Source organism: Cryptomeria japonica, chromosome 5, assembly GCF_030272615.1.
Source record: "Cryptomeria japonica chromosome 5, Sugi_1.0, whole genome shotgun sequence".
In the NCBI taxonomy this organism is placed as follows: Eukaryota; Viridiplantae; Streptophyta; class Pinopsida; order Cupressales; family Cupressaceae; genus Cryptomeria; species Cryptomeria japonica.
Genome location: NC_081409.1, coordinates 374,487,542 through 374,513,710, shown reverse-complemented (window position 1 = coordinate 374,513,710; position 26,169 = coordinate 374,487,542). Strand labels below are relative to the sequence as shown.

The window sequence follows — 26,169 nt, the reverse complement described above, 5'->3', positions numbered from 1 at the left end:
GTGATGTTAGCTATGAATGGACTTCCCAACTCTTGGGAATCCTTCATTCAAGGCATTAGTGGAAGAGAAGAACTTCCTAAATTTGATAGGTTGAGGGCAGATTGCATCCAGGAAGAATGCAGACAAGAAGCAAGAGGCAATGGTTGCAAATCTCATCATGAAGATGATCATGTGCTAGCTGCTCACACATCTAAAGGGAAAGGAAAGATAGGTAACTTCTAAAGCTTTAGAGACAAGAATTTTGAGTCAGCCCTTGATGTCAAGAAAAAAAGAAAGGACCTTTCTAGAATTCAGTGTTTTAGGTGTGACAAATTTGGTCACTTTGCCAGAGATTGTGTATCAAGGTCAAAGCCTCAAGCAACTGCTGCAAATGTTGAGAATCCTTCTCCTCAAAGAGAGTCAAGTGAAAATTCTGAGGGATTCTTATTTATTTCTGCACTTTCTAGTAATGTTCCTACTAATAGTGATACGTGATTGATAGATAGTGGAGCATCTCGTCATATCACTGGTTATCGTGAACACTTTTCAAACTTGAAAGAAAAAGACTCTCATCTTCAAGTTATCATTGGTGATGATGCTTGCTATTCTGTGAAGGGTGCTGGTTCTACTTCTTTTAAGTTTGACTATGGTATTCCTCTTCATTTAAGTGATGTACTATTTGTTCCTGGTATTAAGAGGAATCTGATTTCTATTTCTGCATTAGAAGACAAAGGTTATCATGTTGCTTTTGCTGATGGAAAAGTACTTGCGTGGAAGAAGAACTCAAGTATTCAATCAACTCGTGTTATTGGTGTTCGTCATGATAGTCTTTACAAACTTTCAGCTCATCTCATTCAAGTCTTAGCTCATGATTCTTCAAGTTCAAGTGAGCTATGGCATAAAAGATTTGGTCATTTAAATTTCAGAACTTTGTCTGCAATGGAGAAGGTTGTCAATGGTCTTCCAAAGCTAAATCAAAATCATGAAGGTGTTTGCAAGGGGTGTGCTTTAGGTAAGAACATTAAGAGCACCTTTCATAGTAGTGAAAGTAGGGCAAAGGATGCTCTAGATTAATTCATTCTGATTTATGTGGACCTATGTCAATTGCTTCTCTTAGTGGTTTTTGGTATTATTTCACCTTCATTGATGATTTTTCACGTAAGTGCTGGATTTACTTTCTTAAGTCTAAAGAGTCTGATGAAGTGCTGTCCAGATTTAAAGAGTTCAAAGCTCTAGTTGAAAATTTATCTAGCAAGAAAATAAAAATTCTTAAATCTGATAATGGAGGAGAATATGTTTCTGGTGTTTTTCATAACTTTTGTGTTGAAGCTGGATTAAGAGGGAGTTCTGTGTCCCTTATAATCCTCAACAAAACGGTGTGGTTGAAAGAAAGAATAAGACAATTGTTGAGGCAGCAAAGGCTATGATTCATGACCAAAGTCTTCAAACATTTCTTTGGGCCAAGGCTTGCAGAATTGTAGTTCACATTCATAATCGTAGTCCTCATCAGATTGTAGACAATTTGACGCCAGAAGAAGCTTTTACAGGTGTCAAACCAGATGCTAGTTATTTCAAAATCTTTGGATGCCTCGTTTATATTCATGTTCCAAAAGAGAAAAGAACTAAATTAGAACCCTCAGGCAAGAAAGGCATCTTTGTTGGTTATAGCGAATCTTCAAAAGCATATAGAATCTACATTCCAGGTCGAAAACATATTGAAATCAGCAGAGATGTTTCTTTTGATGAAGATGTAGCTTGCAAGAAATCCAAAGAGACTAACTTGGAATCTGACAAAGATCTTGAACATCCTCAAGATATAGATTCACCTGATCCGAATCTATCTTCAGACATTCAGAGGGAGTATACTGATTTAGAAGATCTTGCTGATTCAACTGCCAGCTGATCCAATTGATCCAGTTGACTCTATAGTTACAACGACAGGTCCTAGTAATAGTTCAGCTCATAAGAAAAGACCTCTGTGGGCTAGGCACACTATGGAAGAGGCTGAAAAATATGCAGCCCCTTGTGGTACTTTCAGAGAAAGTAAAAGACCTCACAAGTTTGCTGGCTATGTATCTTTGATGAGTCATATCGTAGCATCCGAGCCCTCAAGTGTTGAAGAGGCTTTAAATCAGCAAGTGTGGAAGGATGCCATGATGGAGGAATATCGATCTATTATAAAAAATGATGTATGGGACATTGTTCCAAGACCTAAAAACAAATCCGTGGTTTCTTCTAAGTGGCTGTTCAAAATCAAACATGCAGCTGATGGGAGTAGAGAAAAGTTCAAGGCTAGATTTGTAGCCAGAGGTTTTTCCCAAAAGGAAGGCATAGATTTCGAAGAAACCTTTGCACCTGTAGCTCGTTACACTTCTATCAGGACTATCATAGCTGTTGCAGCTGTTAAGGGTTGGAAACTTCATCAAATGGATGTGAAAACAACCTTCTTGAATGGTAAAATTGAAGAGGAGGTTTACATTGAGCAGCCAGAGGGCTTTGTTATTCATAATAGAAACTCACATGTATGCAGGCTGAAAAAGGCCTTATATGGTCTTAAACAAGCCCCTCGTGCTTGGTATGAGAGGATAGATCACTAACTTTTGAGCTTGGGCTTTCTAAAGAATGATGCTGATCTAAATTTATACTTCAAGGTATGTGATGACAAGGTGCTGATTTTAGTGCTATATGCTGATGATTTATTTCTCACTGGTAATGATGATCTCATTGTCAAATGCAAGGAGGAGTTAGCTTCAGAATTTGAAATGAAAGATCTTGGTTTGCTGCATTATTTCCTTGGACTTGAGGTGTAATGCCCCGCCAGAAACCCTAAAGGAAAAACATCACAATCTATGCAACAAAGGGTGAAATAATTTTTTTTTTTTTTAAAAGAACAAGTGCTTGTATTAAACCATTGCACATCTAATAACACAACGGAAGTCTAACTCCTGAATTTCCTAAGGGTCACCAACGAAGATTATTTCATAATTATATTAACACCACGGAAAAACCTACTGTTCAGCTTTATAGAAAAATTAAATGTTTAAGATAAAATTTCCACAATGAAAGAATTCAAAGTACTCCAAAGCAATCATTTAATATATACAAAAGAATTAAGTAACTGAAATAGCATGCATTCCAATGTTTCTCTGTTTTACAATATTCGAAAATACATGTTTTCAAAAATTACATCATGAATTAAAATGTTACAAAATGAAGGTTACATAAAGTTTCGATTCAAGATCTCAAGTTTTCAACTAAACAATGTTCATGAACAAGAGCTGGTATATGAACCGCGAACCAAGAACATTAGTGAAGCCCTTTCTCGCCTGAAGATACATTCCAGTACATCCGATGGGAAGTGACACTACCACCCGACCATGTGATTTCGAAAAGGAACCACCCCACCGTGCTGGAGATAGTAGATAACCCTCAAGCAAGCAAAATAAGACAAGTACGAAAGGACTACAAAGACTTCACACACATCCATGTGACTCAACTCACAAAACACTAGTGACTCTAAGGAGAAAGTGTCATCGCATGTCTTACGGTGGATACCATGGTATAGCCTCCATAGGTCCCGTCCCCCATCCTGGGTTATCCTGGTAACCTCTCCCGAACCTCCGGTTCCAACTAAGTCTCATGCGGACCTTACCAATCCTTTCATGAAGACAAGGTGGTAAGTTTGCCATTCCAAGCCTTCTCGCTACATTATGAGCCCTGTACTAGCACTCACCTATGTGCGAGGCACATTATTTTATTTAACATTTATTCTACCCTCCCCTAATCATTTATTAGGTTATCACTTTCTTAACCAACTTCCGACGGGTTATCCTGTCATCCACTTCGGGCACGGCCCCCGCTCGAAAGCCACTCTCTCTCATAGGACACTACAGGATAGTTCTCTCTACGTAACTCTATGGCGACACAGACAGCCATACCTAATCCTGACATACCACAGGTGAAAGATACATAATTACTAACCTAAGGTTGACGATTTGGACCAAACACACAATGGCTCACTTCCTTAAGGTTATACATCTATGCCTGACCAAGAACACAGTAACACAGGACATAATGACCACATAACTCAATGTACGATAAAATTTAGACTTGACTGCAACCACCATTTAAACAAGGCAATCTTACGTAATAACATCCAAACACATAAATAACTTGCAGTAAGAACAAACGTTGTCATTTGGTAGAGAAAAGAGATAATTTAACCTAAGACTCTTAGGATAGTTTAGACGACATAAACTCAGAATTTAATACCTTACAACAAGATTAAGAGATCAATTACTCTTGTTAACTATTATAGGAAAGCAACATTATATAATGGCAACCTCGATAATTTCCAAATTCCACTTATACCATAATTTAGGATCAAAATAGATATATTTATTTCTTCATAGAAGTCTTACAAGAAGACATAGTACATTTCTCAACTTATAATAGATAGAATGATGTCTTTATTTCTTGACACTAGAAGGGATACAACACGTTACGTCACTCTTCCGGAGGAGACAGAGAAGTGCACTCGTCAGACTCTATAGGATCTAAAGGAGTATAACCTTCAGATTCGCTTTCACTCAGGGGAAAATACCCCACGGATTCATTATCGCTTAAGGGGGTATACCCCTCCGACGAGTCAGAACTTATAACTATCGGTCTTACTGGCGAGCACTCTAGCTCAGGTTCTTTTCCTTTTTCAATAGTAATTTCTTTTGTTGGACACTGAATAGGATCTTTTCCTATCTCTTTGCTCTCTTCAGGAACTAGGTTCACTTCAGTAGGGATGTCATCCAAGACAGGCTTGACAGGTGTCAGAGAATCTTTCTTGACTTTCAGATAATGGGCATATCCAGCTACGGATTTGCGAGTTGTCTGTTTGACACGCACCATCTCTGTAATGTTTCAACAGAAAGCTAATTACTTCCCAGACTCTCCTAGAGCAACGTCTAATAAATCTTAATAACTAGGTTTTGAACGCAAGCGTAAATTTCTTTTATATAATAACAAGTGTGCAATATGTTCTTTAACAAAATTCCACTACTATAACTATAACATAATTACACTTAATATTCTATGATTTTTTTCATAAATTAACCCAAACAATAAATGATACTTTACCAAAACTATAACATAAGCAAGATCATACTCATTACTTATAACTAAGACTTTGTAAATAATAATGATCCAAAACCTAAAGAAATTCCCGACCTGTTGCAAAGTTGACCCGTATGCAAGAGCTCAACGCCCTTTTGCCGAATGATAGCGCGCCTTGCTTACGAACCTTATCTTCAATATACTCCAAAACTCTATCACAAAAACCAACTCTCTTTGATACTTCCTAAAATATTCTCTCTATCTCTCTATTCTACTCTATTTTTCTCCTCTATTCTAATTGTTTCCTCTTGAGTCCACCGTCCTTCCTTCGATGCAAAATGAATTGTGTTCTTCCTCCTTACTCCCACCTCTATTTATACTAAAATTACCCATGACTTCTCCTAAGTCTGAGGCTCCGTTATGGTGTTTGATGAGGAGTCTTTAATGGATTACTTTGGGTTTCATCTTCACTTAATCTCAACTCTTTGATTATTCTAACCGTTTATCCATCCTTTACCGTACACGTCTAACATGTTACTGCAGTTCGTAGAGCATGGATCGACTATGCAACTCTCCCTATCGATGGTTTTCCTATCTTCGTGGCATATGTGCCCTCTCATTCATTTCTTTTGCTGTTATTAACCAAAGGTTGTGGACTATGTAACAGTCTATGTCTTCCTTTGCGGAGCGAGGTAGTTGTCGTGGCGAGTATAAAGCTTACGCTGCCAAGACTACTCGTGAACTCCTCGTTATTAACCTATCCTTAACTTGCAATACATGCATTTAGCACGTGGGCTAAGCCTTGGAAGAAACGGTCAAAGACCACTGTGAAGTTGGTTATCCAAGAGACCACTGTACTCATATTTTACTATTCGTCTTTCTCAGTTATGACATTACCGTGAATTGTTATTCAGATTTATATGACATTATTGCATGCTTAATCTGAATATGAGATGCATGATTTATTTACACTATTTATGTACTTGTGATTTATGGCATTGTATGGTTTATTGCAATGTACAGTGGTCTCTTGTATAACCTACGTGGTCTCTTGGATAATGTACAGTGGTCTCTTGGATAACCAACTTCACAATGGTCTTTGACCGTTTCTTCCAAGGCTTAGCCCACGTGCTAAATTCATGTATCGCAAGTTAAGGATAGGTTAATAACGAGGAGTTCACGAGTAGTCCTGGCAGCATAAGCTTTATACTCGCCACGACAACTACCTCGCTCCGCAAAGGAAGACATAGACTGTTACATAGTCCACAACCTTTGGTTAATAACAACAAAAGAAATGAATGATAGTGCACATGTGCCATGAAGATAGGAAAACCATCGATAGGGAGAGTTGCATAGTCGATCCATACTCTACGAATTGCAGTAACATGTTAGACGTGTAGGGTAAAGGATGGATAAACGGTTAGAATAATCAAAGAGTTAAGATTAAGTGAAGATGAAACTCAAAGTAATCCATTAAAGACTCCTCATCAAACGCCATAACGGAGCCTCAGACTTAGGAGAAGTCATGGGTAATTTTAGTATAAATAGAGGTGGGAGTAAGGAGGAAGAACACAATTCATTTTGCATCGAAGGAAGGACGGTGGACTCAAGAGGAAAGAATTAGAATAGAGGAGAAAAATAGAGTAGAATAGAGAGATAGAGAGAATACTTTAGGAAGTATCAAAGAGAGTTGGTTTTTGTGATAGAGTTTTGGAGTATATTGAAGATAAGGTTCGTAAGCAAGGCGCGCTATCATTTGGCAGAAGGGCGTTGAGGTCTTGCATACGGGTTAACTTTGCAAAAGGTCGGGAATTTCTTTAGGTTTTGGATCATTATTATTTACAAAGTCTTAGTTATAAGTAATGAGTATGATCTTTCTTATGTTATAGTTTTGGTAAAGTATCATTTATTATTTGGGTTAGTTTATGAAAAAAATCGTAGAATATTAAGTGTAATTATGTTATAGCTATAGTAGTGGAATTTTGTTAAAGAACATATTGCACACTCATTATTATATAAAAGAAATTTATGCTTGCGTTCAAAACCTAGTTATTAAGATTTATTAGACATTGCTCTAGGAGAGTCTGGGAAGTAATTAGCTTTCTGTTGAAACATTACAGAGATGGTGCGTGTCAAACAGACAGCTCGCAAATCCGTAGCTGGATATGCCCATTATCTGAAAGTCAAGAAAGATTCTATGACACCTGTCAAGCCTGTCTTGGATGACATCCCCACTGAAGTGAACCCAACTCCTGAAGAGAGCAAAGAGATAGGAAAAGATCCTATTCAGTGTCCAACAAAAGAAATTACTATTGAAAAAGGAAAAGAGCCTGAGCTAGAGTGCTCGCCAGTAAGGCCGATAGTTATAAGTTCTGACTCGTCGGAGGGGTATACCCCCTTAAGCGATAATGAATCCGTGGGGTATTTTCCCCTGAGTGAAAGTGAATCTGAAGGTTATACTCCTTAGATCCTATAGAGTCTGACGAGTGCACTTCTCCGTCTCCTCCGGAAGAGTGATGTAACGTGTTGTATCCCTTCTAGTGTCAAGAAATAAAGACATCATTCTATCTATTATAAGTTGAGAAATGTACTATGCCTTCTTGTAAGACTTCTATGAAGAAATAAATATATCTATTTTGATCCTAAATTATGGTATAAGTGGAATTTGGAAATTATCGAGGTTGCCATAATATAATGTTGCTTTCCTATAATAGTTAACAAGAGTAATTGATCTCTTAATCTTGTTGTAAGGTATTAAATTCTGAGTTTATGTCGTCTAAACTATCCTAAGAGTCTTAGGTTAAATTATCTCTTTTCTCTACCAAATGACAACGTTTGTTCTTACTGCAAGTTATTTATGTGTTTGGATGTTATTACGTAAGATTGCCTTGTTTAAATGGTGGTTGCAGTCAAGTCTAAATTTTATCGTACATTGAGTTATGTGGTCATTATGTCCTATGTTACTGTGTTCTTGGTCAGGCATAGATGTATAACCTTAAGGAAGTGAGCCATTGTGAGTTTGGTCCAAATGGTCAACCTTAGGTTAGTAATTATGTATCTTTCACCTGTGGTATGTCAGGATTAGGTATGGTTGTCTGTGTCGCCATAGAGTTCCGTAGAGAGAACTATCTTGTAGTGTCCTATGAGAGAGAGTGGCTTTCGAGCGGGGGCCGTGCCCGAAGTGGATGACAGGATAACCCGTCGGAAGTTGGTTAAGAAAGTGATAACCTAATAAATGATTAGGGGAGGGTAGAATAAATGTTAAATAAAATAATGTGCCTCGCACATAGGTGAGTGCTAGTACAGGGCTCATAATGTAGCGAGAAGGCCTGGAATGGCAAACTTACCACCTTGTCTTCATGAAAGGATTGGTAGGGTCCGCATGAGACTTAGTTGGAACCGGAGGTTCGGGAGAGGTTACTAGGATAACCAAGGATGGGGGCCGGGACCTATGGAGGCTGTACCATGGTATCCACCGTAAAACATGCGATGACACTTTCTCCTTAGAGTCACTAGTGTTTTGTGAGTTGAGTCACATGGATGTGTGTGTGGAGTCTTTGTAGTGCTTTCGTACTTGTCTTATTTTACTTGCTTGAGGGTTATCTACTATCTCCAGCATGGTGGGGTGGTCCCTTTTCGGAATCACATGGTCGGGTGGTAGTGTCACTTCCCATCGGATGTACTGGAATGTATCTTTAGGGGAGGAAGGGCTTCGGTAATGTTCTTGGTTCGTGGTTCATGTACCAGCTCTTGTTTGTGACCATTGTTCAGTTGAAAACTTGAGATCTTGAATCGAAACTTTATGTAACCTTCATTTTGTAACATTTTAATTCATGATGTAATTTTTGAAAACATGTATTTACGAATATTGTAAAATAGAGAAACATTGGAATGCATGCTATTTCAGTTACTTAATTCTTTTGTATATATTAAATGATTGCTTTGGAGTACTTTGAATTCTTTCATTGTGGAAATTTTATCTTAAACATTTAATTTTCCTATAAAGCTGAACAATAGATTTTTCCGTGGTGTTAATATAATTATGAAATAATCTTCGTTGGTGACCCTTAGGAAATTCAGGAGTTAGACTTCCGCTGTGTTATTAGATGTGCAATGGTTTAATACAAGCACTTATTCTTTTAAAAAAAAATAAAAAATAATTTCACCCTTTGTTGCATAGATTGTGATGTTTTTCCTTTAGGGTTTCTGGCGGGGCATTACATGAGGTATGGCAAAGTTCAAATGGAATTATATTGAGTCAAGGTAAATATGCTATTGATATTTTGAAGAGGTTTGGTATGTTAGAATGTAAATCTATGGTGACTCTTATGGAAGCAAATCTGAAAATTTTACATGAGGTTGCAGCTACTTCAGATTTAGTAGATCCTACTATGTATCGGAAATTAATTGGTTCTTTAATGTATTTGGTTAACACAAGACCTGATATATGTTATGCTGTTAACACTTTAAGTCAGTTCATGTGTGAACCAAGACCGATTCACCTTGTGGCAGCCAAACACATACTGAGATATGTTCGTGCTACAGTGAGACATGGTTTAAAATATTCCTCTTGTGTAGAGCTGAACTTACAGGGGTTCTCTGATTCAGATTGGGCAGGTTGTGTGCTTGACAGAAAAAAGCACTTTAGGTTGCTGTTTTAGCTTAGGTTCAACTATGATTTCCCGGTGCAGCAGGAAACAATCTTGTGTTGCTCAAAGTACAGCTGAAGCGGAATATGTTGCAGCGTGTGTGGTTGCAAGAGAAGTTGTGTTGCTTCGAAAATTACTTGCAAGCTTGTTTGGGCAACCTTTGAAACCTACTGTGATTATGTGTGATAATTAAAGCTGTGTGAAGCTTTCAGTTAATGCAGTATTTCATGATAGATCCAAACATATGGAAATTTAATATCATTACTTGAGAGACATGGTTCAGCGAAAAGCAGTTGAACTCGAGTATATTTCTACAGAAGAGCAGACAACAGACATTTTCACCAAGCCGCTTTCGAGAGTAAAGTTCTATTACTTCCGAGATAAGCTTGGCATTGTGGAGAATGAAGCTCTTGCTGAGAGAGAGTCTCGGCTTTATTGATTCTTTGCTTATTGTTAATGAGTTCTTCTTTGCGAGAGAAGTTCGAGGTGAAATCCCTTGATTAATGAGTTCTTCTCTGCGAGAGAAGTTCGAGGTGAAATCCCTTGATTAATGAGTTCTTCTCTACGAGAGAAGTTCGAGGTGAAATCCCTTGATCCACCCTCTAGGAGTAGCTATGGTGGAAGTCATGTGTATGACTTTATAATTTTTATTTCTGTTTTCATTCACCCTCTAGGAGTAGCTATGGTGAATATTGTTATGCTGAGATAACAATTTTATTGAATAAAATCTGTGATGAGACTCTATTAACTTTCTTTGGTTGCAGTTGTATGTACCTGTCATGAGATGACGAAATAAAGATCTTTCTCTTGCTAAGAGGGAGTGTTGAAGTTATAGCTGCAATAGAGATTCAAGATGCAACGTCCCTTATTTATCTCGTGGCTTCAATTATCTTTTTCTATCTTGAATTGTTTCATTGGCTTCCGTTTATCCTTTCGATATTCTTCTTTTATGATTGCTTTGGTGGCTGTTGGTGAAGATGTCTATGTGGCTGTCCGTGAATATGTCTTTGGCTGTCAGTGACTTTTCCTCTTCCATCGTGGAGTCCCTTCACTTGCTATTCGATTCTTTATATTCATTGCTCTTCCATTTTCGCGTGTCTTCTTCTTCGGCAGATTGATAGTCATATTGCTGGCTTCCAATTTTGTCTCGTAGCAAGTTGAGAATTATGTGTATGGAGTTTGTCAGATCAGTAATATTTTATGTTTTCTATGTTAAGAGTTTTCAGACTTATGAAGGTTGATAGAATGTATATGTGATGTATCATTTGACTTCATTGTCATGATTGATTTGTAGTGAATCGAACTTATCTTATCTTATTGTGATTGATAGTAATCTGAAACTATCAACAGTTGTATTCATTTTCAGAGATATAATAAAGTTCATTTTTGAGTGGGTTGGATTTTTCACCCTTAAGTGGAGGGTTTTCCCAGGATAAGTTCTTGTGTTTGTGTTGTTCATAAGTTTAGTTTTCTGCTATGTATTCATTCTGGTTCAAATTTAACAGTTATGAGTGTCCTGGGAGGGTTTGAACAAGATAAATTGGAGCTCACATGTTGGGAGGATAATTATGGCATGTTATGACAGATTCTTTTGATAGGCATAAGGAATATGCTATATTTAGCTTGAGGACCCTTCTTGAGATTTAGGCTTTGGAATTTGACTAGGGGATTTGGTCGCTACTCTTGGGTGGTATTAGCTCATTGTTTTGTGATTCCCCTTTGGTGGTTTCTCTATTTATTGGGTTGTCGGGATGGAGTTTGCATAGTATATTCTGTAGCATTGTTTTGGTGCTAGTATTGCCCCAAATCTAAGTGTTGGTGTTGTCTCGTGTGAAGGCTTTGTTGGCATGGTTGAAAATTTGAAATTTTGTCTTGTGTCATCTTATTGCTTTGGATTTCTTGCTTGAGATTGTTGATCCTTGATCCCAAACCCTGAACCCTTAAAATATTTGAATCTTTTTCTCTTTTTGGGTTTTCCTTGATCTTTTTGTATTTTTTTGGATATTCTTATACCTTTATGGCTTTTTTGGGGGTTTTCTGATGCTGAACCTTTAGGTTGCTCATCGTTGACAACTAATCGGAGGAATTTCTAAATTGGCATCCCTGGTCTTTCTGTGCTTTGCATTCCTTCATTTTCTTGTTATGAGCGTAAACTTGAAAATTATTCCAGGTATGAAGGCTTTTAGTTCAACTTCCAATGACTGGGCAAAATATTTGGATTTTTGGAGTTTCCCTTCCCGACATACCTTTCGTCTAAGTTCTTTTTCCCCATTTCCTTCAATTTCAGAATTTTAAATTTTCTCATCCCAGCATCTAGGCATGCCATTCCTCCAAATCTCCTTTTGCACTACCATTTCAGGATTTTCTCATCTCAGCATATGCCTTTCCTTTAATCCCCCTTTTTTCCCTACCATTTCCATATTTCAGACTTTCTCATCCTGACATCTCATCATGTCTTTCCTCTGAACCCTCCTTTCCCCTACCATTTTGGGATTTCATGCTTTCATGTTTCAGCTAGTTGAGATTATGCATCATTTCTTATTCAAACTTTTCTCAAGATGCTTTCTAGTCTAAGTTATGGAAATTTGATTCTTGGCCTGAAGACACCATGTTTTTTTTTAATAAAAAATCAAGCATTAATGCAGTACTTTGTAAAGCTAAGGCTAATTGCATTTCCTTTGTGAACTTGATTAAGCTACTTAATTATTTCATCTTGGCTGTGTTTGATCTCTCATAGCTGGGTGGTATCAGTTAGGACAGTGACTGTTGGCTTTCATTTGTGGGCTGTTCATTTCCCTTGGAGTTGTGATGACTCATATTCCCTTGGTGGGCAGCATACCTTTTCCATGGTGGCTGTTATGGCTTGTGCGGGTTGTTTGTGGATGGTTGGGCAGTTGCAAGGAATTATGTCGAGCAACCTGGACTTGGTGAGTTTAGAACAGATTAAATATATACCAAAAAACCCGGTGAGTTTAGAGCAGTAAGCAGACCATTAATTGTAGCTTCTCAATGAGTTTAGACTTATCTGCCATTTCATATCTTATGTAATTTATCTTTATAGTCCCTACTTATTTCCCTAAATATAGAAATTATATTGTCCAAAGGGATGCAAAGTAATGGTGAAAAGGTGCATTTGTTTAGAGAGAGAATTAAATTTCAAATCAGCACACTGTAACCAGATAGCATATGATTTGGAGGACATGCATGTATGTAGTAACACATTCAGGATTGGAGTTATTGCTATTGCAACGAGTTCATGTCCAATGATGCTCTAGTTACCCTCAAAAAAAAAACTGACTCAAGTTTGACATATATTACCACTGTTTCCAAGTTTGGCTTGGGCATTCTTGAAGTGAAATGAATAGGGTGGCATATGATTTATGAAAGTTCAGGTCTCCCCAAGATACCAGCAAATCATTTATTTTGGATGATGATTTTGTTACCCTTTTACACAATCTTATTTCATAAGATTTTAAAGGTATCCTGTTATGTATCTGGTTGTAACATAGTGTTTTGGATTAAATGGATGTTGGACTTGGGATATATGAATGGTCGTACAGAGGTGTTCAAATGTAGTCTTGATATGCTGTTTGCAGTTTTCTTCTCAATGGTTTTGATTTTTTCCTCATCTCATTGGGCATCTGATGTAGTTGAAAAACTGCCAGATTAAACAGTATTGCCAATTTGATCAATTTATAGGAGTGTTTTATGTATCAGAAAAGGGTCATGCATACATTACAATAGGAGATTATGATTTATGAAAGTTCAGGTCTCCCCAAGATACCAGCAAATCATTTATTTTGGATGATGATTTTGTTGCCCTTTTACACAATCTTATTTCATAAGATTTTAAAGGTATCCTGTTATGTATCTGGTTGTAACATAGTGTTTTGGATTAAATGGATGTTGGACTTGGGATATATGAATGGTCATACAGAGGTGTTCAAATGTAGTCTTGATATGCTGTTTGCAGTTTTCTTCTCAATGGTTTTGATTTTTTCCTCATCTCATTGGGCATCTGATGTAGTTGAAAAACTGCCAGATTAAACAGTATTGCCAATTTGATCAATTTATAGGAGTGTTTTATGTATCAGAAAAGGGTCATGCATGCATTACAATAGGAGATTATGTAGCTAGTAGTTAACATGACTGTTTTGTTTGCAAGGGAAGTTGAGATTCATTTCCCCAACCAAGCACTGCTATTGCTAAATCTTTTCTAGTGAGTGTATCGTGGCCTCTGGAAATCCTTAGTTGTACAATGTATGGAGCTTAATTTCTTTATAGAATAATCACTCTCTTGTAATTAATGTACACTCATATATGGATACATTCACAATTATTTAGATAATAGAGACGAGAACTGTGTAGAAAGTTGCTGATTGACATCAGGAGTGGATTTTTGTTATATAGTTTTTGATAAAGCAAACTAGCAATAGTTTTGTTTAAAAAAAAAGTAAATCAAACTGTTAAAAACTAATTGTTCCAATAGAGATGCTGATTTGTTTTGAATTTTCAAGGGATTAATTATTCCACTCATTTATTTCAATTCACAGGTCTTGCAAATCCTGCTCCTATAATTGAAACATTCTATGCGGAAGATAAGATATCGGAAAATGTGAAACTTGATGGGGTGGTGACTTTGGTTGATGCAAAAAATGCAACAAGACATTTGGAAGAGGTTAAGCCAAAAGGAGTAGTGAATGAGGCTGTGGAGCAAATCGCATATGCTGACCGTATTATACTTAACAAGGTCTGATACTTATGACTTTTTATTACCTTAAATGAAATATTTAGAAATGTATGTTTGATGTCCTTATCTTTCAGTTGCACTTATAATGCAGAATTAAGTTCTTATTTGAGACTGGCCTTGTAGATCATTTATATGGTCTTTTCTTGCTTATTGCAGACTGACTTGGTTGGTGAGGTAGAGACAAGAGCTTTGATGGAAAAGATAAAGGTCTAAAACTAATTGTTCTGCTCATTCTAATGGATTATACATCACTCTTTATTATCTGGTTGGAAAGGAAATATATTTGGGTTTGGGTTTATTTTGTCTTGAAATTGGAAAAATGACAGATCTTCCCTAAACAATGAAATCAACATTTGCATGATGCTTCTAATTGACTAGGTTGGCTAATTTTAAAACAGGTTACTTTATTCCTCAAGACCAATAAACTTCATAAGCTATTTAATGTTGTGTGAGAGAGAGAAAGAGGGAGGGAGGCAGGTGGGACAACATCAAATCTCAGGAAAACTTGTTTAATGCTTGAACACATGACCCAATGATCATAAGTGCTTGGCAAGAACTGAAAACTAACAGATCCAACTCAATCTTGTAGAGTCCTAACCACAACACTCCAATAAGAAAAACAAAGAAGTTATTAAGTTCTGGTTTGAACTAAAAGGGGCTAACTAAAGAGTCAATCTTAGGAAACCAATATCTAGACAGGTGTGATAATCAACTTATATAGGAATTAAATTATACAAGAAGTAAATTTGTAGAAGAAATATAAAGAACACAAATTACACTTAAACACAGAATTATGGTGGGAAACCATAAAAGTAAAAATGACTCCACAAGCATCATTCTTATGAGAAAACTTATATGAAGTCTGTAATAAATAGACACACAATAACCTGGGTTTCTTACAACCTCTTCCTCTTTCTTCTTCCATGCAATGACCTCATAACACACAACTTTTTTATTATTGTTGCCATGAATAATAATGTATTCATCAGATTATTCTCTCATTTTTCATTTTCTTCGATAGTGCTTTGCTAAAATATAGGGGGAAAGATAAGTTAAATCTGTTGAGGAAGTTGACATAATCTTTCATCAGAAGACATTATTTATTAATAAAATAATAATCTATAAATAAATTATTATTTTATTAATTAAATATATTTAGTAATATGCCTTAAGCATATTTTATTTATTTAGGCCCGTCTATATTAGAGTGTGGAATCTTAATAAACATTATGGTCAAACACTGTAATGTCCCCATTTTTGCTCCTTCCTAAGCATTAGTTATTTTCAGAGGTTAGCCTATTATCAAAGGTCCTCGTAGGCTAATGGAGTGTTTAGGGGACACTTTGGGGGGTTTAGGGCTTTTTGGCTGACGTTTGGGTTGTTTATTTCAGTACTCTCCATCTCAGAGACTCAGTTTTTTGGTGGTTTGCCTTCCAGGGGTCTTACAAGCTTCGTTTGTACATTCTTACGATTTTTAGTAAGTCTCTTGAGCATTTGGTCCCATACTATCTATAGTAAGTCATCTAGATGGGTGGAGGGTACAACTATTGCTGGGTAGTTGGCAGAATTAATTAGATGTTCTGATTCTGGCATTAATTGGAGTTAATGATTAATATTAATTTATTAAAGTTTCGACTTTGGTAATATTAATTAAATTAATGACTCTATATTAAGGGGGATAAGGAGTGTTAATTGCATAAGATATTTTAATGATTATAAAGTCATTTATTAAGCCTTTATGGGGCCGCCAACTACATTAAGTGATTAATTGAGATGAAATGAAATTATAAAAGTGCATTTCATTTCCTCCAAGTCGTGGGTTTTCGAGAAGGTTATAAAAGTGCTCTTGAGAGCTCATTAATTCATTCTTGTTTGCAAAATTGATGAAGTTTTTTGGAGAGCAAGGGTTTGTTGGCGAAGGTTCAAGCTTATCGAGGACGAAATCCCTTAGTAAGGATAGTGTTTGCAAGTGTGAGAGATCACCTAAGAGCATTCAGTTGATAATCTCATTCAGAGATTATGCCAGGCTATAATTGTTTCAGATTTCTGGAGTTATTTAGGGGTTTAAAGGATTGTTTGAAGGCAGATTATAGAATTTATTGCAGGTTGATGGCTATTAATCACTTCCTATCATCATTTTCTACCTATCATCCTTCAGAACGTGTTTAGAGTGATACTAGCTGGGGTTTGTCAGAAAGTGTTGGAAAATGTGTCATTTCCAGATTTTTCAAAATTGGGGTTTGACTGTATTGCTGCTGATAAGGATTAAATAATCAAACTGACAATTGTTATTTGCCAATCATCCTCTGCCAAGCAAGGTGTTTCACCTTGTATGCTTGTTAATTTAAATTGTTGAAAAAGAATTGTGGGTTTCAACTTTCATATAATAAATCTTCATTTAATATTTGAAGTTGTAATGTTCCCTTGCCGCTGTACGACAAGATTGAGAGTGTGCAAGTGTGACCGTACAGTTGCCACTGTACGACAAATTGAGAGTGACCGTATGGTGAGGGTGAGGGCGTACGGTGGAGGTGACCGGTGAGGGTGTGGAAACGTACGATGCCAATGAAAGTGTACGGTGGGATGTAAGGAGACGATGTATGGTGGGGTGAGATGTACGGTGAGGTAAGAGGTGTACGGTGGGAAGGTACGGTGGGGTGTATGGTGGAGGTATGGCGTACGGTGGGGTTGGTGAGATGTATGGTGGAGTGAGAGGTGCAGTGGAGGTATGGTGTATGGTGTATGGTGGGGATGTATGGTGGAGGTGTGAGGTGTACGGTGGTATAACCGTACGGTGTGCTCCAGTGAATGTGCGATGAAGGGTTGATCTTCCGTAAGCAATAAATTTTGAATATTAGGAATTCCTGGTGCATGTATCAGATGAATAGATATGCAACTGGAGAGATAAACAATGATGAGATTCAAGGTTTGCCAGATCTGGAATGAGTACAAATAAACAAAATAGGGTGAGGGGGTGAATCTCACCGAAACTGCAAATACCAAATAGGGAGGGTCTTTCACCTTCGAAATGGTGGATACCAGAACTCCAACAGGAATTCGCACAGGAGAGAAAAAATTACGAAAATTCGCATACCTACGACAATGACTAACTCAGCCATATATATGGGCTCCAGGAAGTTTCCCAAAGGGTAACAAACGGGCCGACATAACTTAACTAATTAAATAAAGGGCTCGAAAGATTTGTTATTAAATTTGGGGCCTTACAATAATTAATATTATTTAATTATATCGGGGACATTACAGAAGTTATTTCAATTAATTTTCAAGTATATATATTGTAATGTCCCCTCTCATTTGACGGGCCACAGGTTGTCAAATTCTGGCCTGCAACATTCCCAAGGCTAGAATTAAATAAGAAATAAAGGGAATGAGAGATTAAATAATTTGGAACCCCAAAAAGTTATAATTATGAAAATAAGTATTATAATTTTTTGTTGAGTCTTAAAGAGGGGGCCACATCAAGTTATAACATTATTTTCTCTAGGCAATGATACTAGGGGGACATAAATTAATTAATAAACTTGTATTCATTGCCTAAATAAGCTAAAGAAGAAGTCTCTAGAAGCATTGATGACTTTTTGTATCGGATGGAGTTATTTTATTAAGGGGTGGATGTAGCTTTTCATTCATTCATTCAGCCAAAGTTATTATTATTTTCTCTGCAAACTGCAATCTGAGTGCAACTTCTCAGGACGAAAACCCTGGAAGGAAAATCTTCTGGACGAAATCCCAGGGGACTCAGCAAACTCATTACAGCAATCAAGTGCCTTGAATTACATCCATAGCAGACTGCAGGTAATGAATTTTAGAGGGTTAAAGGCAAAAGAATTATTCTGAAACAGTTTGAAGGGTTTTAGAAGTAATCTGAAAATAAGATCGCAGCACCTGGTAAGAAAGTGCTGCTTGAACAATAACACTCCATCTGCAATAGTATATCAGATCATTTCCAGCTATGTAATGAAATTTAGTTTAATACAAATATGGGAAATTCAATAATGATTGCATAAAGCTCGAATTTTCCTATAACTCTGCTGTGTATTGGTTAATTTGTGATAAATCTATGAAAGTTTGTTTTTCTCATAAGAACTGCCAGTTAGGATATTTCAGTAGTATCAAAGCTCATGATCTTGCCACCCTGTTAGGGTTTTACTAGTGCATGTCAATTTGGTGAATACCAAGATAATTGCATGTTAGATAGAGAAATAACGGAATTCAAAAATATTATAAGTGTGTTCAGCGGCAATTAAAAGGTTAATTTATGATGTCTGGGAGACCAAAGTTAAACTGGAGAAAACAGTTGCAGTAGATAGAGCCTCCAAAGAACCAACCGTCCAAGAAAGGAAAAATGGCAGAGTTGAGTAGTGCAGCCATGGACAAAGGGAAAAGAATATTGACGTCCGAAGTAAGGGTTGCAGGAAAGATAGATACAGAGAAAGGGAAGACAATGCTGGCTAAGGTTACAACAGACACCATCACCTTCGAAGGGTTGAGCGGCACTATGTGTAGAACATGGTAGCTGGAGACTCCAGACAATCACCCCATCAAGGATTCCCCTCGACATGCACGGGTGCATTGGGCAATCCAAATGCCTATGTTTGCCATTTGAGATTTTGAGCCATGTCCCAGGATGATGATTACCACGTGTGATAGAAACGCTAGGGAATCTGTAATTACCTACCAGCAAAGTACAGTAACGGTGTCATTTATAGCGGAAGCATTTACTAGAGTGTTCGACATTCGTGGCGAGGGCAAGAAAGTTGACAAAAATGCCACGAAGATGTCAGTAGAACGAAGGTAGATACTTCTACAACTAGTGTGCTGTGATGATTTGACAGCAGAGGAATGGGAAAGAGTGAATGCACCGAAGGGACGAGGGTTAAAAGTCTTACATTGTGCCAGGCGAATGGCAATGTCTGCTCGATGTGATGAAGAGTAGACTCACAGGAGCCAGTCGAGCCTCAGACACCGCTGTACCCATGTTGGCATTGATGAACGGGTTAAGGAACGGGACAGTATATGATTGGGCATCGATCCTTTTTGACAGGATTCATGATTTCCTCACCCTATGGTATAAGGCCTTCTACATGAATTTTCATGCCATCAAACTCTTTTTGGAAGCTGTGCGAACACTGGTACCCTCCGACAGACATGTGTGGAAGCCACAGAGCCGGGTGGACCCTTCGCGGCCACTTATCTTTTATTGGACTCGCCTAGATACCTTCACAGGTAGTGGGGATGTCCAACCTAGTAGGAAGTGAAGGCGGCAACAGGTGGTGGCTTCAGAGAGTGAGCTAGAGTCGGTAAAAGAGGAGGAGAGCAGTGCAGGGGAAGAGTCGGCAGATACCTCTTCTAGGAGCAATGGAGGCAATGACGCCTTCCGTCTGGCTAGTTGAGGAGAAGTGGGAAGGAGTCTTGGAGAGGAGACGGTGGATAGTGTTGGTGGTGGTACACCGGCGATAGGTGTCATGGGTACACCCCCGAGTGGTACGAGTATGGTTGGAGTAGCACCATCAAGTAGGGTTAGACCTTCGGGAAGGGTGATGACCAGACGACTTATTTTCGCTCTAGCCTTGCTGAGGGTGGATAGTGGATCGACTCCACTCCCTACTTCGAGGATGACCGTTGGAGCCGTACCAGTGCCAGGATTCAGGCAATTGCGACCTCCACCCACGTAGACACCCTTTAGTGTCGCCCCACCTACAGACAGAGTGCTTGCGAATTAGGAGCCCGCTACAAAGAAAGGGGCCGAGTTGGAGAGTGCGCATGCGAGTCAGGATTCCACTACAAAGAAAGGGGCCGAGTTGGAAAGTACGGTCCACGCATGGGATGCATGGTTGGACCTCTACCAAGCGACCCCCATGGCACCGATTGGATCTCGACGTCCTTCACCATAGCCACTGGTGTTGCGAGAGATCTTGGATTTAGAGGGGAGTTCTCACAAACAGCAGGAGTCAGCTATGGATGTCTTCCAGGATAGGGTGCTTGGAGAGGACTATAGGGTTGTTGAGCCCAACCAACAGGTAGCATCCACTATGTAAGGTGAGTTAGGTGCGGTAGAGTAGTTTCTTGTCCAACTCCTCCAAAACTGAAGTGAGGCGAGTCTCTATTGCCGCTTGCGTAGCCGCCTCCTGTGCCAATTCTGCCTTTGCTTGGACCAACTCCTCCAATACGGTGACCCGTGACCTTTGCTGTAGGAGCTCCTCCTCAATGGTCTGCAACCGAGTGGCTAGCTCCTCCCCAGCTGTAATGGCTGCCACCCACTCTGCCTCCGCCCCAGATGCCAAATGTTGTGCATGTCGGAGCTCATAGTAGCAGTCACAGAATGCGTCTACCTACCGCAACAAGTATGTCCCACTCTCGCCGGTCGACTCCTTGCACTTCCACTCCTCCATCATGGCAGGCGTCTCTGTTGCAAGCCATCCCCTTGAATTGAAACACGTGGCAAACTCCTCTACACATCCCCCTATGGCAAGTGTAAGCAGGTTCTCCACTGCAGTCTATCCAAGAGCTAGTTCCCGAATTGAAGCCGCCATCCTCCGTGCACTGGCCTCCACATCTGCCAAGGCGACCATCCTCTGTGCATTGGCCTCCATCTCTGCTAGAAACTGCTCTACCGCACTTGACTCACCCTGCATAGTGGATGCTATCTGCTGGTTGGGCTCAACAACCCTATAGTCCTCTCCAAGCACCGTATCCTGGAAGACATCCATAGATGACTCCTGCTACTGGTGAGAACTCCCCTCCTCTAAATCCACGATCTCTGGCAACACCAGTGGCTGTGGTGAAGGAGGTCGAGATCCAACCGGTGCCATGAGGGTCGCTTGGTAGCGGTCCAACCATGCATCCCATGCGTGGACCGTACTTTCCAACTCGAACCCTTTCTCTGTAGCGGTCTCCTGACTCGCAGGCTCACTCTCCAACTCGACCGCTTTCTCTGTTGCAAGCTCCTGACTCGCATGCACTCAGTTTGCGGGTGGGGCGACACTAAAGTGTGTCTGCGTGGGTGGAGGTCACAATTGCTTGAATCCTGGCACTGGTACGGCTCCAATGGTCATCCTCAAAGTAGGGAGTGGAGTCAATCCACCGTCCACCCTTAGCAAGACTGGAGCGAAAATAAGTCGTTTGGTCATCACCCCTCTCGAAGGTTTGACCCTACTCGATGGTGCTACTCCAACCGTACTCGTACCACTCGAGGGTGTACCCATGACACCTGCCGCTGGTGTACCACCACCAACACTATCCACCGTCTCCTCTCCAGGACTCCTTCCCACTTCTCCTCGACTAGCCAGACAGAAGACATCATTGCCTCCACTGCTCCTAGAAGAGGTATGTGCCGACTCTTCCCCTGCGTTGCTCTCCTCCTCTTTTGCCGACTTTGGCTCACTCTCCGAAGCCACCACCTGCTGCCACCTTCACTTCCTGCTAGGTTGGACATCCCCACTAACTGTGAAGGTATCTAGGCGAGTCCAATATAAGATAGGTGGCCGCGAAGGGTCCACCCGACTTTGCAGCTTCCACACATGTTTGTCGGAGGGTACCTATGTTCGCACAGTGTCCAGAAAGAGTCCGATGGCATGAAAAGGCATGTAGAAGGTGTTATGCCGTAGGGTGAGGAAGTTGTGAATCCTATCAGAAAGGACTAACGCCCAATCATATACTGTCCTGTTCCTTAACCTATTCATCAATCCAACATGGGTACAACGGTGTCTGAGGATTGACTGGCTCTCGTGAGTCTACTTTTCATCACATCGAGCAGACATTGCTATTCGCTTGGCACAATGTAAGACTTTTTTAACCCTCATCCTTTCGATGCATTCACTCTTTCCCATTCCTCTGCGGTATCACGACACACTACCTGTAGAAGTTTTTGCCTTCGTTCTGCCGACATCTTTGCCCTCGCTAGGAATGCCGAACACTCTGGTAAATGCTTCCGCTATAAATGACACTGTTACTGTACTTTGCTGGTAGGTAAATACAGATTCCCTAGCATTTCTATCATACGTGGTAATCATCATCCTGGGACATGGCTCAAAATCTCGAATGGCAAACACAGGCATTTGGATTGCCCAACGCACCTGTACATGTCGAGGGGAATCCTTGACGGGGTGATTGTCTGGAGTCTCCAGCCACCATGTTCTACACACAGTGCCGCTCAACCCTTCGAAGGTGATGGTGTCTGCTGTAACCTTAGTCAGCATTGTCTTCCCTTTCTCTGTATCTGTCTTTACTGCAACCCTTACTCCGGACGGTAATATTCTTTTCCCTTTGTCCATGGTTGCATTGCTCGACTCTTCCATTTTTCCTTTCTTGGACGGTTGGTTCTTTGGAGGCTCTAACTCTTGCAACCGTTTGCTCCAGTTTAACTTTGGTCTCCCAGACATCATAAATTAACCTTTTAATTGCTGCTGAACACACTTATAATATTTTTGAATTCTGTTATTTCTCTATCCCACGACTGTGTTAGATGTTATTGCATGTCAATTTGGTGAATACCCGGATAATTGCATGCTAGTTTGGAAACTACTTGGATCTTGCATGTCAGTTTGGTGGACTTGCATGTCAGTTTTGGCAACTACCCAGATCTTGCATGTTAGTTTGGTGACTGCCCAGATAGTTGCATGTTGATTTTTAGTGTTGGATGTTGCTTCTAATCAGCTGCATGTCAGAATCGTTGGTTGCATGTTACTTCTAACCAATTGCATGTGAGTTTGAATTGGTTCTATGCACTCTAGGGAGTCAGGATCGCACGGATATAACACAAGGAGTAGGTCGGGGCAACAACAAGAGGCTGAAATTAACCCAATTGAAGCAAAGATGGGTGAAAGAAGAAATGAAAGCCCACCAAGGGGCTTGAATAATCAATTGAATAACTTTTGGAGAGCTCTTGCACAACAGCAGCAACAAATGATGCAACAATTCCATGATTGTATGATCACGGCTATGGGACAAATGAGAATGGATTGTTCCTGATCAAGAAGATCTAGTAGTGTACCTAGTAGAGGTAATGTTGGACATGAAAATCAAGATAGGGCAGCTTCTAATGCTGTAAGGACAACACACTGTCTGACAAACCTCTTTGCCCTACTTTTCTACCTAGACAAACTGAAGAAGAGGCGATTCCAGAGGAAGTAGCTAAGGAAACTCATATCACGGATGACGTGATGGCTGCATATGATGACTACATGGCACTTCTAGAGCAGGTTAGGGGATTAATGAACTTGAATCAGTTCATGGACCAACGAAAGGATAAGGCTAGGTACTTGTTGACGTGTATTTTGTACACTATCAAACACAGAATAAAATACCTAAAGGTACCTTATCCTCTCTTGAGTAAAGTCTCTGATTGTTGAAGATGTCGCGAAAAAGGATCAATCAGGATGACTCCAAGGTTCTTGTATGTAGGGTCTCTACGTGTGGATAAGCTCTTTGTGGTATGATGTGATTTGCTGGAATCACAAGGGGACTTACATTTGATGATTGAATGTCTGATCTGCTTTGAATATTGCTGGAACACAGGCTCTTGCTAGCTTAGACTTGAAAAAAGGAAAAAAGATGAGTGCAAGGAAAGGATCTAATCCTAACACTAAGAATGTAAGAGCAATGAATGATCTTTGATGAAATTCTAACTAAGTCTTGTTTTGACATCACAGGACCATCTCCACAAGGTTAGTGCGATCTTCGAAGGAAAGCTTTATGATGTTCAAATCATCACTGCAGGCATAGACACCATCAGGTTGATGCATATCAATGAAGAAGCGACAATTGAAGTTAAGCTTAAGCTGAATGATTCCAGTTGACTACACAAGGCAAGTCTGCAATCAACAAACTGCTAGTAGTATGGATATACGAATTCCACCATTAATCAAGCACATTTCTTCCACTCATCTAATAACATGAAATCAAATATGAGAAGTATAAAGACCATGCAAATTGTCGAATCGACCCATAAATTTCACCATTTATTCAATGAAGTTACAAGTCTTTTACAACAACATCTTGGCAACAATCTTTGCCTTCTCTCTCTACTCTACTTTAATTGCTATTCTATCAACTAGCTAATCACCTTCTAACTACTCTCTATCTATCTTCTATTAACTGCTTCTATATCTATATTCTAACTAACTCCCTTTACAAAATGAAATGCCAAGGCTTATATAGTGCCCTCAATACAATTCGATGGCTTAGATCAATTCGAGATCAATGGCCAAGATTCAACAATGAAAATCGTAATTAGGGTTTGTTACAACCATTACATAACATTTAATGCTTGACCAATGATAAAATTGTATTGCTTGGACACATGTCCTCTCTAGAAAATTCCACCAATGGATAGCTAGGGTAGGTACATCGAAGTATGTGTCACCTTCCATGAGTTAGGTACATTGAATCTGGAAATGCTGAGGTGGACCACACTGACTGGAGAAGTGATGACTAGGATGCCACCTCGTCTGACACTTGTAACTTGGTAAATATTCAACTTGATGTTGTTGAGAAGCTAGCTTTAATTAATTCATCTGGAACTATCTGCTTCTTCAATGAACCCTTGTTCTAACTTCTTGTGTCCTTGATGTGCAGGATGATTGATGTACCTCGCCTTGGAATACTGGATTGGAGAAGTCGCCCTTGATGACGTTAGTCCAAAGAAGGCCATCCTTGTCGATGCTAGGCTGGAGGAGGTCGCCCTTGTCAATGCTAGGCTGGATTGAAGAAGGTCGTCCTTGTCCTTGCTTGATCGTCCTTGATGAGAACCTGCCGACTTGTAGATCCTCCGGGCTTTGGAGTCGCCATCTTGATACCTACACACCATTTCAAAATTAGTAATATATCTTGAAATCTAAAAATTAAACTTTAAAAGGAAGATTCAAGATTTTAATTTAGGAAATCTCATGATAAATCTTGAGTTATCATTTCCTAATTAACCATGTAATACTTAGATTTTTCCAAAAAATGTCAAAAAAATCAAACCTTGAATAAGGGTGTCAAGATGATTTCACCATACCTCCTCTTGAGTTTTAAACTCTAAGAAATGATGTAAAAATAGATGAATTTTGCTAGGCAAAGTGTAGATCAAAGCTCTCCCTTGGATAAAATGCACCTCCTTTAGCCTGGAAAAGAACTCCACCTTCCTCTTCAAAAATCTGGAAATTCGCCTTCAAATGTCTTCAAAAATCTGGAAATTATCCTCCAAACTTGCAAGAAATACGCCTCTCCAATAGCCTTCAAGATGAATTTCGCCCTCCACTCCTCTGGATTTCGCTCCTCAAATCGCTCTCCAATTTCGCACTTGAAAGGATGATTGAATGATTTGAATTGTGAAACAACACCTCCAATATATAGAGCGCTCACCTTCTACATCTCTCCATAGGCCGACTTGGTGGAAAAAACAAACAAAGATTAATAAAAGGAGAAGGCCCGACTTAATTAAGCAATAAAAAATGATACCTCAAGCGCTCTTCTTTTTAAATTTTAATTTAATAATAATTAATTTCGAAATGCCTCAATTAATTAAAAAAAATGATTTTCCAAGGCTCAAAATTAATTATTAAATGCTATGCGCTTTTCATTAAATGCCAATTTAATTAAAATTTTTTTAAAAATATTTCGAAGTTTTTGGCAAACTTGGCATCTAGTGCGATTTGCTAAAATAAGGCAAAAAAAATAATG

General features: G+C 39.2%; 1 protein-coding gene across 2 annotated transcripts in view; it reads left to right on the top strand.

Moving 5' to 3' along the window:
• LOC131035081 (uncharacterized) overlaps window positions 1-26,169 on the top strand; it is a 180,787-nt gene that overhangs the window by 46,941 nt on the left and 107,677 nt on the right. For both annotated transcript variants that reach the window (XM_057966721.2, XM_057966712.2), the window contains exons 4-5: window positions 14,288-14,484; window positions 14,641-14,691. In XM_057966721.2, coding sequence (XP_057822704.2) covers window positions 14,288-14,484; window positions 14,641-14,691 — 248 coding nt within the window. The remainder of the gene's footprint in view (window positions 1-14,287; window positions 14,485-14,640; window positions 14,692-26,169) is intronic.